Source organism: Arachis stenosperma, chromosome 10 (assembly GCF_014773155.1).
Source record: "Arachis stenosperma cultivar V10309 chromosome 10, arast.V10309.gnm1.PFL2, whole genome shotgun sequence".
In the NCBI taxonomy this organism is placed as follows: domain Eukaryota; kingdom Viridiplantae; phylum Streptophyta; class Magnoliopsida; order Fabales; family Fabaceae; genus Arachis; species Arachis stenosperma.
Window position 1 is genome coordinate 126,886,986 of NC_080386.1, and position 17,363 is coordinate 126,904,348.

The window sequence follows — 17,363 nt, forward strand, 5'->3', positions numbered from 1 at the left end:
CATAACAAAATACTCATATTATTTTAATGTGTAACATAATTAAATTTTTGCACGAAAAAATAGTCATTATTATATTTTCAAATTTTAATTTTATATTTTATGAATGCAAATCTTATAAAATTTAAATGCAAGTGTGAATTAAATTTAATTATATCATTTACAATGTTTGATTATATTACTTATATATATAGCATAGTTATTTATATGAATATGTGATTGTTTTATATTAAATATATATATATATATATATATATAATAATTAATTACTCATTGATTTTTTTTATGATTAACTAAAACTATCATTTTTTAGAAAGATAAGTAAAATTTATTATTTTTTGTCGATATTTTTAATCATCAATTTAATTTTTTTAATATAATAATTTAACAGCATATTTTTAGTTAATATTTTTAAATATTAATAATTAATTATTGACTAAAAATAATAATTTGTGTTGTTTTTTTAAAAAAAAAATTGAAGAAAAGGCAGTGGTATTTATGTAATAAAGAATATAATGAAGAGGCAAATTCTATAAGCCCCATTACTTAAACCCCTTCAGACACTTCTCTCGCCCAACCCACCTTCTTTTCTTTCTCTCTCTCTCTTTCTCTTTCTCTTTCTCTTTCTCGAATCTCCTCTGTTTCGGTGGCAATAATAATGAACATGATGAACACAAAGAAGCACAATTACAAGCTTTCTGTGAAAAGAGCCACGAGAAGAAGTAGAAGAAAGCAAAGAACTACAGCTACCTCATCAACAATGGTGATGATGCGGATGGCGAAGGAGAAGAAGAAGAAGAAGAAGAATATGAAGTCATCATCATCATCATCAAAGGTATCACAGAAGCTTGAAGCACTGAAGAATCTTATACCTACTTCCAAGAACAACTACAACGACCGCATGGCGATGATGAAACCTACTGATCGATTGTTTCAGGAAACCGCAGATTACATCATTTCATTGAAGACAATGGTCGTGATATTGCAGAACTTGATTGAGTTTTATGGAGACACCACCACAACCGCATCAACAACAACCACAACCACTTGTGAGAATAATAATAATAACAATGAAAATGTTGTCTTGTTATAGCTTAGCTTCTTTTTTTTTTTTTTCCTTTTTTAATGTTCTTTTTTCCTTTTTATTTTTATAATGAAGAAAAGAGGGGAAAATGAGAATATCTTTCTGATGGTAGTCTCTCTTTTTAGGCGTAAAATTTCGGGTATTAGCTTACATACAAAACCGTACTTAGTAGTCTCTATTTATTTTTCTTTTTAAAATTAAGAGTGAGACTCGAATTCGCGATATTTAGGTGAGTATGAAGAGAATATATCATTTAAGTGATAAGACATAGTTTATTTATTTATTATTCCCTTCTTCTATTATTTATTTATTTCTAATTAGATTCACTTAGCTTAATTGTTTGGTTTGGCATAAGAGAAAGTGATGGTACTAAAGAAGAAGTGAGGATGATTAGAGAAAATTCAGAGCAATTATTTTTATCTTTTGCTTTTTCAGTTTTTCTCCTTCGAATAGCATAATTTGTTGTTGTTTTTTTTTTCCCTGTCAAGACATTTTATTTTGGTTCTTTTGTTTTCTTTTGAAAATTGGCATATTTAGCTTATTAATTCAAAGTGACCTCATTTGAGTTTAATGGTCTAATATGTGACAATAGATCTTAATACTAGTTTTTTTTTATCCATTCTAGTGAAATTTTTGTATCCAATTTAATGTGAGTTTTTTTATTGATCTACCACAGGAGCAAAGCTATCTCTTTAGCCATGTTCATTATCTATTCAGCTGCAATCTATGACCATATTTAAGTAAAAAACAAGTAGTAATCACTCAAACTGATGAAGCCTAATTTTGGTGGCAAAATGTTAGGGAGGAGATAGTCTTTTTGACATCACCAATTTGGTTAATAAAAGGAAAAGTATAGGGTACCAATATATTATCCGCCAATTTTTATCAACTCTTATTTATATTTGTGTTTCTTGGAAGTGTGTTCGTAGATGTATCTAATAATTAATATATTTTAAATACATATATAAAGAGACACATTCAGAAAATATATCTATAAAGACATTTCTATTAAACACAGTTATAAAAAAGACATTTTTATTAGACACATCTACGAACACACTTCCATGAAACATAATTATAAATAAGAGTTGGCAGAAGTTGGCAGATATGCTGTTGGTAACGTAGCGAAACCGTTAATAAAATAACAAAAATATTACTTACACATGCATTAAATTCAGTCATAAATTAGTCATTATATACTTATATTCATAAGTGTTATTTTTGTATATTTTAAGTATATATTATATGTTAACATAAATTTTATATAAATGACTACTTTGATAGTTTGTTTTTTTATGTAGAAATAACACATGATATGTCCAATCTGATCACCAACTGATGATAACATTATTGCACTAAAAGTTTAAAATTGAATTTGATTTATTATTAGTATAAATGACTCAATTTAGATCATTAATGGACTAAAATTGGGTCTCATACTTTTAATATGTATTAGCCATTAAGTTGGCACAATGAGGGTTAATTTTATACATAAATAATTTGTTAATTAAATAGATAAAAAATAATTTAATTTATAGTTATAAAAATTAAAAATCAAATTAAGTATGTTTAGAACTGAGAAAGTTAACTTATTATTAAATAAAAGATTCAAAGACCAAATTAAATTATATATGTCTGTGTATATATATGTTTGAATGGAGAAAGTTTCAAGGCAAAGAGAAGGGTGAATTTTTCTGGATAAATCTCAAATGCAAAATTTTAAACACAAACAGTTAAACATAAAGATATTATTGCACCTTATAGTAATTTTATATTTAGTTTCATACACATTTAACCTTTTAGTTAATTTTAATATCATTTTAGATTTTTATAGTGGAAAATTGGTTTTAGTTGCAATGTATTAATAATGTAAAGAATTTCATTATCATCAAATCAGATTGTTTAATTTGTATTTATATGATTATTTACTAAGTGGTAATGATAGTGAAACCATATTCTAATTAATTAACTCCTTAAACAATTATATTCTTCTTAGTTAGTTTAGACAGTTAAAAGTGGTAAAAAACTAAAAGCTTATTACATTCCTGATGCATTTTATAAGTTCCTTATTTTCTTTTCATATTTAATTTTTTTTAACTATTTTATGATAATAATAAATTAATATAGAATAATCTTTTCTAAATGCATATAAAAATTTCTGATTAGTTAATATTATACGTACAAATCTTTTTATCAATTAAATTTAATCAAGATTAATCTGATATCAATAAAAATTATTCTCATTACTTTCACTTATTTATTCACTCGAACTTTATTATTTAATTTAGGTAAAAATTCAAGTACAGTCGACTTTACGTGAAGTTGATAATTAAGAATAAAAATTTAATAAAATTAGTCAAATTATCTAATAGTTCTCAATTATCAACTTCACGTAAACTCCACTGCACCTGAGTTTTCACATTCAATTTAATTAGACTTATTTAAAAAATAATTGGTACGTGTCACATTTCTCTTTCAGAATTTGCTATTTATTTGAAACCGCATCATCCACATTCCACAGACAGAGTCGTTGATACCCAATTCTTCTCCAGATGATAGTTGTATCCTAGTAACATATTTGTCCTCAGGTGCTATACTATAGACATAAAGAAAGAGAGAGAATCCCCATATATTTTTCAATTTTTCTAGTTTAAGTCATATTTATCTTGATTCTCTTATTTGATTCTAATGTATTGTAATTATAAATCAGTATGATATGTAGGTCTAATTACATAATATTACTTTAATAAAAATAATTATTTTTTATATTAATCACATAAATAATTATAAAAAATAAATGAAATTGAATTACTAATAAAATAAATATTAAAATTAAATTCTTTATATATATAGATATCTAATATCAACTTTATAGAATTTATGGTTTAAAAAAATTATTTGTGTATTAAAATTAATTATTATATATTTATATGTATAATAATATATATTATTTAATTTATTTTTTATATATATTTTATATTTTAATATATCTTTTATATTAATAATTATTTTTTATGATTGATTTCAGTATCCACATCTTTAAGGTTACGTACACTAAGACAGATATATTGAGATACAAAATTGTGTTTGACAGATAAAATATAAAAAAATATTATATTAAAAAATATTAAATTAATATATTTTATATCTATACAGACAAAAATACTAACAAAAAATATAATTTATTTTTTTAACTATTTTTATTAATCTTTTATAATTATATATTTTATTATTATATATTTTTTAAATTAAAAAAAATAAATTAAATTTTTATAATTTATTTTATTTTATCACTAAATAAAATATAAAAATATTAAATTTTATATCTTTATTTTTTTATATTTTATTTTATCTTGAAAAACAACCGCAGTTTAAGGTAATAAATTTATGAAATATGGGGAGTGGTGAGTGATTATTTAAGAGGGCATAATATAGATGCATGGGGTATATAATGGAGTATGGCACACAGTAAGAAACAGTAGTCGCTCTCAGGAAAAAGGGCATGTGCAGATGAGAAAGAGAGAGCGCAAATGGTGCAGAAAGACACAGTTACTCCTTCTCATTCTGCCAACACTCAATGGGGGACATGTGCTCATGCATGCCTACCCTTCTTCTACATCTAAGTAAACTTACATTATAGGAAACATTTCAAGTGCACCAGGGAGCACCCGTACATTAGTTGTTTTAACCGTTGATTTTAATTAATATATATTATATATATTTTTTATAATTCAGATTAACGGTTAAAACAACTGGTACACCGATACTTCCGATGTACTTGAAATGCTTCTTACATTATATAATGCTTTTTACAAATTTTTTATTTTTATAACTTTCATATAAATTTTTTTTATATTAAGTCTTATTGGAATAATCTATTAAAAACAATGTGTTCCACTGTTATTTATGACAATATAAACAAATATATCCTTCAAGTCCAAAGAAAAAAAATATACATCCTTTGATGACTTTTAAATTATTAATAATGTTAGAGAATTATTACTGTAAGAATTAATTTCACCTAACATTTTAATAACTTGTCAAACAAATCTAAAATTGAGCTTTTGTTGAATTTTAAATTTTACGTATTTTTTTAATTAAGAATATTTTTATTTTTAAGAATTTTAAATATTTTTATGTGTTAAATATTGGTCATAATATTGATTGTGTAATGTTAATTCTTTAAATTTTTTTTAAATATATATAAAAAAATATTAAATTATTTATTGATATAATTTTTTATTTAACAACAGAGTTGGTTCCTATTCCAAAGTCAAAGCAAATTTAAGTCGTGAAATCAACTATTGATATAATTATTATATTAGACTATATATTTATATTAAAGTTTTTTAGTGTAAATTTTCTCTAAATCCTCCATTAATCCATAATGTTTTTGCATCGAACTTTTTTTCAATAGATTTCTAAAAAACTACATAAATAAAAAGTCATTCACCAATATATAATAGTTATATATAGTTACACTATGATAATATTTGATTCTAATTCATTATATATTTATTCCAAAAAAATTAAACAAAAAACATTAATTTATTACATGCAAGTAAATATATAGACAAAAGAGGTAGGAAAAAAAGTAAGCACAGTTTATTAGGATTTTTTTGATATAAATTATAAAAAATATTTATTTTTTCAAAATCTATTTCTGAGCTTTATTTATCGAAATGCACTTTTGGCGAACTTGCTAATTTTCATAGAGTTCGTCGGGGTGCGGCGAACTTGTCCAAATACAAAAAAGTACATTTCGATAAATAAAACTCAAAAATAAAATTTAAAAAAATAAATATTTTCATAATTTATATTAGAAAAAAATTTCAGTTTACTATCTTATATCCAACACATATTAGCATAATCTTACTAAAACCTCTTTAAAATTGAGAAAATAAAATTTCAAGAAAAAAAAAGTAAAAATTTGATATAATATCTGAGTGATATGGACAGCAATATGGTCAGATATGAAATTCCTTTGTGGAGGTATGGATATATGAACATGCCTCTGTGGTTGTCATGACCTTGACATGCATTCTCTCTCTCATTGAAGAAGGAGTCAATTATGACACATGAAAACCATCCCATGTGCAAAAGCCAATATTTAAGGCTTCTTTCCCTCTTTTGGATATCATCACCATTTGTCTCTCTATCTATGTTTATGTCTTCAAATTTCCCAACTAACCCACTACTTAATAAGTACTTAACACTTATTCTGGCCTCAATTCTCTCACAGGTCTCTACTAATTAATTATCATGCGGCTCTATAAAAATCCATTCATTAAAAATATTTTCATATAAAATACATGTTAAAATATAAAATATATATTAAAAATAATAACAAAAATTTTATATATATTTAATATTTTTATTAATATTTATTATGCTACTATGATTATGTTAAAATTAATTATTAAAATATAAAATATATAGTATAAATATATAAAATAACATATGTATCTATATATGTAATTATTAATATATACATAATATTTTTGAATTAATAAAATCCCAACTGATAAAAAGAAAACACATAATGTCATGTGGGTTATTTTGGTTCTATTTAGTATTTTATTTCATATCGTATGTTTGTCCTATATGCGTACACTTCTCTTTTTATGCATGTTGCTATTGTTCTTGTTCTTGTTTCACTGACATAATGTTTTCTTGTTGGAATATGAATTTTTAGTTTTTTACTGCTTACTTTTAAATTCTACTGAACTTATTCGCCCTAGAGAATGCTGTTTCCTGTTTGAGACTTACGTCACTAGAATTTAAACAATGTGGAGTTTCTATGTCCAAAAAAAATGTGGAGTTTGAATTGTAAAATTCAATTAACACTGAGAATTTTAAATAGTACATGCCAAATTATGAATTTGTTCTATTTAAAGATAAAAACTTTGATAAGAAGACGTTCAGCAAATTAAAAAGACAAAATAACTCCAAGGATGCATAGAATGTTTAACAAAATATACCTTTATTACGTGGTTATTTTTGAAAGAATATTAAATATAATGAGTTTAATTGAAATACATACATCATATTCTTTCTTTAATTTCCTCCTTCCTCATTTTGTCCATGGCACTCAAAATTAACAAAAAGGAAATTCAACTATATTAAATGAGGGAAAAACAAATTAATAGATATAATCTATGATGCACAGATATTGACATGACATGGGACCAGTGGCGGAGCTTAGTTCAGACAAGGGGTGGCCATGGCTCTCCCAAACTTTTATTAAAAAAATTAGTAATATTTTTTCAAAAAATAAAAAATAGTTCAGTTGGCTCAAATATTTTATTATAACTTAAAATACCAAAGTTTAACCTTCATCTCTTGTTTTTATTGTACAATAATTTTTAGTTTTAAACATTCAAAACATATTGGATTTGAACTGAATTGACTGTATTTGCATTTCGCAGCTCTCTATTCAATAAGCAACACTCCCTCTACGTTTGAGTTCAAATATAAAAAATTAGGTATTTTTTATTTATGTAATTTAATATTATTTTATATTTTACTGTTTATTTAATTTAATTTTTTATATGATAATTAGAATATTCAATCAATAATATTGATATTATTGTATTTGTATAAATTGATAAAAAATTCAATAAATATTATAAATTTTAATATTTGTCCTTTTAATTTCTTTTTTACATATTTTACCGGATATATATTCAAATTTCTATATAAAATAGTCATAAAAAATCAAAGAGTTGATGATGCATTTTTTAAGAAGAAGGCTAATATTCAAGAAGGAAAACATATAACTTTTATAATATCAACACCTGTAGATAATTTTTCTACTTTAATGAATCACGAAAAAAGTAAGATACAACATTCAAAAGTTTAAAAAGTTACATCTGATGAATTTGATCTTAATTCTTTAGAACGATACCCTAAAAAATGACTTCAAATTTGGCAATATTACCCAAATCAGAGAAATGTTAGATGAACTTATTTTAAATGGGATCCATATCAAAAGTATCTTGACAATTATCTTCTGTCTGGCCCCCCTAAAATTTCGTTTCAAGTTCCGCCACTGCATGGGACACGTCGACACGCGAATTTTAAAATTTTATATGATACGGGGACACTCATACATATAAAATATAAAGTATTTTTTAGATAAATTATAATGATATTTTGATATTTTATTGATATTAAAATATAAATTAAAATTTTTAATTATTTTTAATGTCTTATTTTAATTATATTAAGTATTTAAAATATTTTTGTTTTAATAAATAATAATATATACTATATCTAAATTTATTTTAAGAATATATGTTAAGAATAAGATTGGATACGCTGACACGTGATGGTATTTAGGTGTGTCCAGACGTGTCCGGGGAAGAATTTTTTATTTTTTACTAAGACACGGTTAGACACAACAGATATACATGTCGAACGAATGTCGATAAATATCGTGTTCAAAAATATGTCTGACACGCGAACACAGTAACTCAGCAAAGTGTCTGTACTTTATAGGATATAATTTAATTACCGTATCCATAATTTTTTTTTTTTACTTTTATAAATGTCCAAGCAAAACTTATTAAAGTTTTTCCAATTTTGTTTTGTCTTATATAAGCAAGGTATGATTGGCTGCACTCTGGTCATTTCATAGACAGTTAAATTTGGGAAAAGTGTGGTGCAGTGGGACCAAAATTATTGAACTATATTGCGTGTCTTAAAACACTGCAAATTAAATAGATCCCAGTTTGTAGTAATTCATTATATTCTCTGTGTATATAAAAATAGAATATAGTTAACATCTACATGATAAATTTATTGTTAGTAAAGAATTTAAATTTTTTATATTTTAATAAAAATTTTAAATTATAATTTTAACATGTGTCTAAAATAAATAAATTCATAAAAATGACACACATAAATATATACGAATGTATATTAATTAAATTTAATAATTATTTTTTATATAAATATAATATTTTTATTTATTATATATATTAGTTTTTAATTGATTTTTATGTTTTTTTATAATAAATAAAATATAAAAATTGACCATAAAAGTATAAATATTAACAAAATTGTTTATAAAAAATTTGAAGGTGAGGTGTAAATATAAAAGTAAGTGTTAAAATATTCGAAATCAAATAAAACTAATATTTCATAGTTATATCTCACTTTTAAATTTTAATGATAAATTTTTTAGCATTTGTATGTTTTATTTTTATAGTCAATTTTATTAGTAATTTAGTCTTTTACTACTCATCCAATACACAGTGATGTAATTATGCATGGCAGCAGTACATAATTTTATTCTTTTGGTTACATCTTCAGCCTGTAATTTACTTAGTTTATAAAGTTAGAAGTGTGAGTTCAAAATATGTTTTAAAAGAAAAAAAGTGTTGAAGAATGTTCAGCTTTAATTGAGACAACACCACTTTGATACACTCTATAAAGCTCATAATATGTGCAGCTTTTCTTATGCCATGTTCATGAAACTGATGATCCCAATTATGAACACATTTCCGTAATCACTGATTCTACTTGTAGTAACCGCGCGGGCATTATTAGACGTGGAATCATAGTTAATGTAGAGTTGGTATAGCAGTGGTTACACTGTTCATTTCATTATGCAACAATGGGGTATTTCAAGGTATAGAATCCACTACTGATATTTGTATCGGCTGAGTTTACAGTAGAATTTTGACTTCTAATAAATATAAAATAATATGAAATTAAATACTACTCACAATAATGTACTTATTATATATTTTGTAAAGAAAAAAATAATATAAAAAATATCTTTTAACTAATTCTATAAGATGATATGAATAAGGATATTGTTATTGTTATTAACTTCAATTACAATTCTAGAGGCATATATATAGTATCTCTATGTTATAACTTCAATGAATAAGAATAAAATTTTCTGACAAAAACTATCTACTAAACATTTTGAGTTCTCTTCTATTCAAACTCATTTATTTTACTTTCTAAAATTACTCTTATCCTTCCTTTATTCTCACAATTCTCCACCTCGGTCACAATTTAAAATTTACTCAAAATTTGGATGATCAAAGTATGGTATTCGTATTTGGAACAACATTGAGCAATTCTAAACAGTATTGGAACTTGCTTTCTGACACAACTTTAGTCAGCATGTCTGCGGAATTTTACAAGAGAAATGTTGCCTTTCTCTATAACATCATGCACGAAATGATATCTTACATCAATATGCTTGGTACAAGCATGATGAACCTGATTTTTAGCCAAATGAATTGCAATTTGACTATCACAACTCAGATTCACGCAATCTTGCTAAAACCTCAAATCATCTAGAAAATCCTTTAGTCACAATGCTTCTTTCACCCCTTTCTGCTACTGCCATGTACTCAGCCTCTATAATAGACAGTGCCACTGTAACTTGTAACATCGATAGGCAACTAACTGGAGCACCTTATATTTTGTATACATAATCGATCATAGATCGTTTTCTGTCTAGATCACCAGCATAATCAAAATCAACAAAGCCGCTGATTTGACATGATTTTCCACTAAAGCATAAACCTATGTCAATAGTACCCTTCAAGTACTTTAATATCCACTTGACTGCTTCTCAGTACGCCTTACCCGGATTTGTCATGAACCTGCTAACAATACTGACTGTCTATGAAATATCGAGACGTTACACACCATAGTATATATTAGGCTACCGACTGTACTAGCATAAGATACATTTTCCATGTAAGCCTTATCTTCTACGATTGTGAGAGATTGTTTACCAAAGAGCTTGAAATGTGGAGCCAACGGTGTTACTACTGGCTTAGCATTTTTCATTTCGAACCTTTCAATAACGCGCTCAATGTACCCTCTCTGGCTCAAGAACAATTTTCGCCTTTATCTCTTTCTTTTAAATTTTATGCCTAATATTTTTCATGCAACACCCAAATTTTTTCTTTCAAATTCTTTACCAAGTTGAACTTTTAACCTATCTATCTCCACCTTGCTTTTAGAAGTAATAAGCATGTCATCCACATATAGAAGATAGATATAATCACTTGCAGAAAGCTTATGAATGTATACACAACAATCATAATTACTTCTGAAAAAAATTGATTTTAACATAAAGGAGTCAAATCGCTTATACCACTGTCGAGGAGATTGTATCAATCCATATAGCGATTTCTTTAAGCGACATACCTGATTTTCTTTACCCTCAACCTCAACATGTAAATTTTTTCCTCTATGTCACCATGCAAAAAAGCTGTCTTTACATCTAGCTGTTCCAACTCAAGATCACCCTGAGCAACAAGACTCAAAAGCACCCTTATGGAAGTGTGCTTTACCACAGGAGAAAATATCTCGTTGTAATCAACACCTTCTTTTTGTGCAAATTCCTTTGCTACTAACCTAACTTTGAATCTTGTACCATCTGAATTAGTAGAATCTTCTTTTCTTTTATATACCAATTTACAACCAATTGCAGTATTTTTCACGAGCAACGGGACCACCTCCCATGTCTTGTTCTTATGGAGAGATTGCATCTCTTCTTCAATGGCGACCAACTAACTTTTTCTATCTTTGTCTTTGATAGCAAATTTAAAGGTGACCGGCTCATCATCCTCCACCGAGAGTGCTAATCTACCAAGTTTACCTGCCCATAATGTCTCAGAGGCTTGTCTGACTCGAACTTTTGAACGAATTTATAATTCCTCTTTAGTCTAGTGGATGCCAAAGAATCATGCTACTGTTGTTGTAATGCATGTGCATTTTCTCGCTGAATTTTCTCATGATTAAGTTCATCCTCTGCATCATCTCAAGTAGCATTAGGATGCTCCACCTGAACATTATTAGAATATATTTGTTTGTATTTAGACTCTATCTCCACCACTTGAGTATTTTGAAGTTTTTTCCAATATCACCATCATCTGGCATCGTATCTTTAGACAAAGCTACCATAGATCGTTCATCAAAGGTAACATCCCTGCTAATTACAAACTTAGAATCATTTACACTCCAAAGACAATACCCTTGAACCTCTCTTGGATACCCCAAAAAGATTGTCTTTTTAGCTCTATCATCAAGCTTATTATCTTTGACATGATAATAGGCTGTGCATCTAAAAACTCTGAGTTTTTCGTAATCTGCATATTCTCCTGACCACACCTTATAATGTGTGTCTCCATCTAGAGAAGAATGTGGGGATCGGTTCACTATATAACAAGTTGTAGCAACCGACTCCGCCCACCACTCTCTGTCTAACCCAGAATTAGAGCACATACACCGTGCCTTCTCAAATAGCGTACGATTCAGTCGTTCAGCGACTCTATTCTGTTGTGGTGTTTTTCAAACTGTCCAATGTCTCACAATGCCTTCTCGATCACAGAACTCCTTGAAAGCTCCATCCGTGTACTCTGTGTCATTATCTGATCGTAGAATTTTCAGCTTCCTGCCTGTTCGATTTTCAACCATTGCTCTCCATCGCTTAAAATTGTTGAATACCTCATTCTTATGCTTGAGAAAGTATATCTAAACATACCTGGAATAATCATCAACAAAAGTAACAAAATACCTGGAACCACCCTTGGAAGTAACTTTAGACGGGCCCCAAACATCAGTATGCACGTAGTCTAACAACCCGCTGCTATTGTGTTTGCTTGTAGAACATTTCACCATGTGTGCCTTTCTATACACGCAATGCTCACAAAATTTTATTTGTGGTTTTTTCATATTCTTCAGCAAACCTTGTCCACAAAGCAATGATAGACATTTTTCTGACATATGTCCAAGCCGCATGTGACATATTCTTGTGCAATTTGTTTAATCTTTACTTTCACCGATTTCAACTGCTAACTCACTTGTGACTGTTGTCCCCAAAAGAGAATAAAGATTACCGTAACGAACTCCCATCATCACTACCAAAGAACCACGAACAACTTTTAGTACCCAATTTTTTGCAACTATTTTGCAACCATTTTTTTTCCGACAAACCTATGGAAATAAGATTTTTTCGCAAGTTTGGAATATGTCTCACATCCTTTAAGGTTCTTACTATTCCATTATGCATCTTGATTTTTATAGTACCCAACTCCACAGTCTTACAAGCATGATCATTGCCCATTAAAGTTGTGCCACCATTTATGCTTTGATAGGTAGTAAACCATTTTCTATTTGGGCATATATGGTGAGATGCTCCTAAATCAAGAATTCACTTATCGAAGATTTCATAAGATTGTTCTGTCACAGAGTAACAGTCCTCCTCATCATTTGAGACATAGCTTGCTTCTTGCTTTTCTTTTGGGCTGTCATTGTTCTGTTTCTTAAAAGTTATCTTTTTATTTGGAGAATTTGCTTTGAAATGTCCAGACTTTCCACATTTAAAGCATGTTTTTTCCGCGTGAGGTCTAGATTTTGGCCTAGACTTTTCACACTTATTACCTTTTCCTCTTTCATTAATCCTTCTTCTAGCCGCGAACAATCCTTGTGCTTGATCATTATACTCTCTTCCATTTGGAAATGACATTACACTTGTAGCAACTTTACGTAGATCATCCGCTAAAAGTGATGTTCTCGTCTCATCCATGGTCAGAGTGTCACCTACCAGCACCAATGTCCGCACCAGATTTTCATAGGACTTTGGTAATAAAAGTAATAATATGAGTGTCTGATCCTCATCATCAACTTTCACATCTATATCCTTTAAATTTGATATAATCCTATCAAATTTATTGATATATTCTTGGATTGAGGTACCTTCTTCCATCTTGTATGTATACAATTTGAATTTTAAGTAGATCCTGTTAGTTAGAGTCTTCGTCATGACATTATTCTCTAACTTTGCCCAAACACCTGCTGCAGTTACTTCTTCATTTACCAAAAAAGCAGCATCTCTCTCAAGGCATAAGATTATTGCAGCCCGGGTCTCAAGATCTAATTCTTTTCAATCCTCAACTTTCATTTCCTCCGACTTTTTTTCTTTTTCTGTCAATGTCTTGTGTAATTTTTGTGATATAAGTAGATTTTTCATCTGCATCATCTAATAAGAAAAATTATTTTTCTCATTAAACTTCTTGATTTTATATTTGCCTACTTTGACATTATCATCACTAGTAGATGCCATTATATTCAAAATTGAATTTTATCACGCAAATAATGAATAATATAACGTTGGCTCTTAATACTAATTGTTGAGTCTACAGTAAAATTTTGACTTCTAATAAATATAAAATAATATGAAATTGAACACTACTCACAATAATGTACTCGCTATATATTTTGTAAAGAGGAAAAACAATATAAAAAATTTCTTCTAACTAACTCTATAAGATAATGTGAATAAGGGTATTGTTATTGTTATTAACTTCAATTACAATTTTAGAGACGTATATATAGTATCTCTATGCTATAACTTCAACGAATAAGAATAAAATTCTCCAACAAAAACTCCTTACTAAACATTTTGAATTCTCTCCTATTAAAACTCATTTATTTTACTTCTTAAAATTATTCTTATCCTTCTTTTATTCTCACCGTATCAAATTATAATTTATTTTTTCAAATTAATTAGGAAAATAAAAATATTTTTTTCCAAATACATCTCCAATAAAATTTTATTAACATAAAATTTATTAAGACGATAATAAATTTACTGGTCCTTTAATTAAAAGTGGTGGATTCATTTTGAAAATATTATAATAAATATTAGATTCTGGAATGCCACAAAGCTTGAAGCAATCAAGTTACAAGATCATGGTACTATCATCGAAACCGACAATAAGTTATATCCGTAACTGTGTTCTCCAATTCCTCAGTGTGGGGGAAGCGTGGCTATTCCTTCACCACAATTGCTTTTTAGTACAGAAGACACATGGCCTCATCACTCAATCCTAATTCATATTTCAGACTTTAATACTTTTTTTTTTTAATTTATTTCTTTCGCTGTCTAAGTTCTAATTAACGCTACTGATAAAAATGTTATCTCATTGTGTCTATGTTTTGAACTTTACTTATTTGATCTCATGTAACTTGTTTTTATTATATGAATGTGATGTGATATTTTGGTCCCTAACCTAGTATTTTGCCATGTTCTTAGACAGCTGAGAGTAAATATGACTATGAATAATGAATGTTTGTTAATCATACTTATTAGACAATGTAGAATTTTTTTGCGATTATGTTATATATGCACTAAAATCAACTATAAGTATAAAATACTTATTAAAATATAAATATATTTTAAAAATAAATTAAATTATATATATAATTATGTATAAATATATTGGTGACTGATTTTAATATATAAATAGTATTTTTTTATTTTACTGTGACCACTCAAAAGATTTGAAATTGAAGAGTTCCCTATAAAGTACAAAACTGAAAGCTTGCAGTGTTTTTAGGTAGTGTTTGGTAAAAAGACGGAGACTGAAAGACTGATACTGAGAGATGGAGACTTAGAGGCAGAGATTGAAATAAATTTCAGTATTCTATTTGGTGCAAAGTGGGAGACAGAAATTGAAACAAGAATGAAGCTCTAATTTAATTTGTACAAAGGGTAAAATTGGAATTAATTAATTGAAATGAGGATATTTTAGGTATAAAATGTTATTAAAGTTTCAGTATTTGTCTCTAAAAATTTTAGTCTCCTGTGTCTCTACTTTTTGAAGGTACTGAAATACTGAAAATTTGGGGACAGAAACAGAAATTTTAGTACCAATCTCTGATCCAACAAACATAATACTGAATTTCAGTCTCTCAGTCTCTATCTTAATACTTCAAAACAAATACTACCTTAGTGTCATAGGCGAATAATAATAATTAAGGTCGTTTAGTTAAAGTTTTGATAATCATGTCGTCGGGTATCTTTCTCTAAGCTATTATTTAGTGTGATTGTGCAGGTGGATAAAGTTGTTAGTAACACTGTATTTTATTTTTATTTTTTTAAACCAAATATAAGTCCCAACAAAAAGTGAAGAAAAACAAGAAGAGAAAGTGAAATGATAATTAGTAACCTAGAAGGAGTAACAAAATAAATATACATGAGTTACACAATGATACATTATTGATGCCTTCAACAATCAACACCTTTCCATCTTATTTTCCCTCATTGCAACGCAGGATTTACTAAATTGAAGTTTAATTTCATGTTCTTGAAAATCTTGGGCGGAAGGAGTGTTCAAATGGCCCATAACTCAATGTGATGAAGGTGGGCACAACACAACTCTCTTTAATATTGGTTTCAATTGAATAAGATTTGCAAAATTTGTGTGTTATAGTGCATAGATGCCTAACGTGTCATGTATGTTGTAGTGAGTTTAAAGACTAAATTCCTATAATGTTGTCAGAATTTACTATTTTTGTTATTTTAGTATCTTAAATTCAAAATTTATTATATTGATATTTGAGATTTAATTTTAAACATTATATTAATTTTTAAATTTTTTTCGTGTTGAGTCAACGAATAAAATGTGAAATTAATTTTGACTTGCCACGTTAGACTTAAGGTTAAATGATGTCGTTTTGTTTTAACGTTTAAACAAGATAAAAATGAGATTGTTTTGGAGAATAAAAAAAATAAAATACTTTGCACATTATACAAATTTACGCCATTTAGTTTTGTGTCCACAATAACAAATCAGAACTAGCACAACATTTTATTCGTTGACTCAATATTAAAAAACATAATTATCAAAATTAAATTAGTAAAAATAGTTATTTTTATTGACATAATATTATACAATTGAATATACGTAAAAAATCATTTTATATTGACAATCTATTAAAATTAAATTAATTTTTATATAATCTAGGAACCACAGAGATGAACTAGTGTGGCAGTAATATAATTATACATAAAATATTTTTAAAAATTAAATAACCTATTTTGTTTTTTTTTTCAATTATTTTGAACCGGTAAATTGTATACTTTTGTTGGTTCTCATAGTAAAACGTTGTATACAGTCATGTAATTATATTCGTTTTTTAGATAATTATTTATGTGATCAATAAAAAATAATTATTTTGTTGATGTAATATTACATTATTGGATGCACATGTAAAGCTGATAGTGTATCAAAATTAAATTTATTTATATTTTTTTATCAGTTCTACTGGGCCTCCGCCAGTTCTAGCTATTATTTGTTTATGATAAGTTCTCCTGGGCTTAAATTAGTTTTTGAGCAGCGAGTTTTGGGCTGAAAAGAATGGATGAAACGGTTGACCCGGAACCCGGTTTCACACAACAACCCAAACAACAATAATACCCGACCCGAGATCCAGTTTTGAAGAGAAGGAGAGATTTTGG

At 27.4% G+C, this 17,363-nt stretch overlaps 1 protein-coding gene across 1 annotated transcript; it reads left to right on the forward strand.

The window, feature by feature from the left end:
• Positions 1-603: 603 nt before the first annotated feature.
• On the forward strand, positions 604-1,338 carry LOC130958174 (uncharacterized). Its single transcript, XM_057885131.1, has one exon. The coding sequence runs from the start codon at positions 656-658 to the stop codon at positions 1,088-1,090; it is 435 nt and encodes a 144-aa protein (XP_057741114.1). The 5' UTR covers positions 604-655; the 3' UTR covers positions 1,091-1,338.
• Positions 1,339-17,363: the final 16,025 nt, after the last annotated feature.

Coding starts and splice junctions, on each gene's coding strand:
- LOC130958174 (XM_057885131.1), top strand. CDS start 656: ATGAACATGATGAACACAAAGAAGCACAATTACAAGCTTTCTGTGAAA.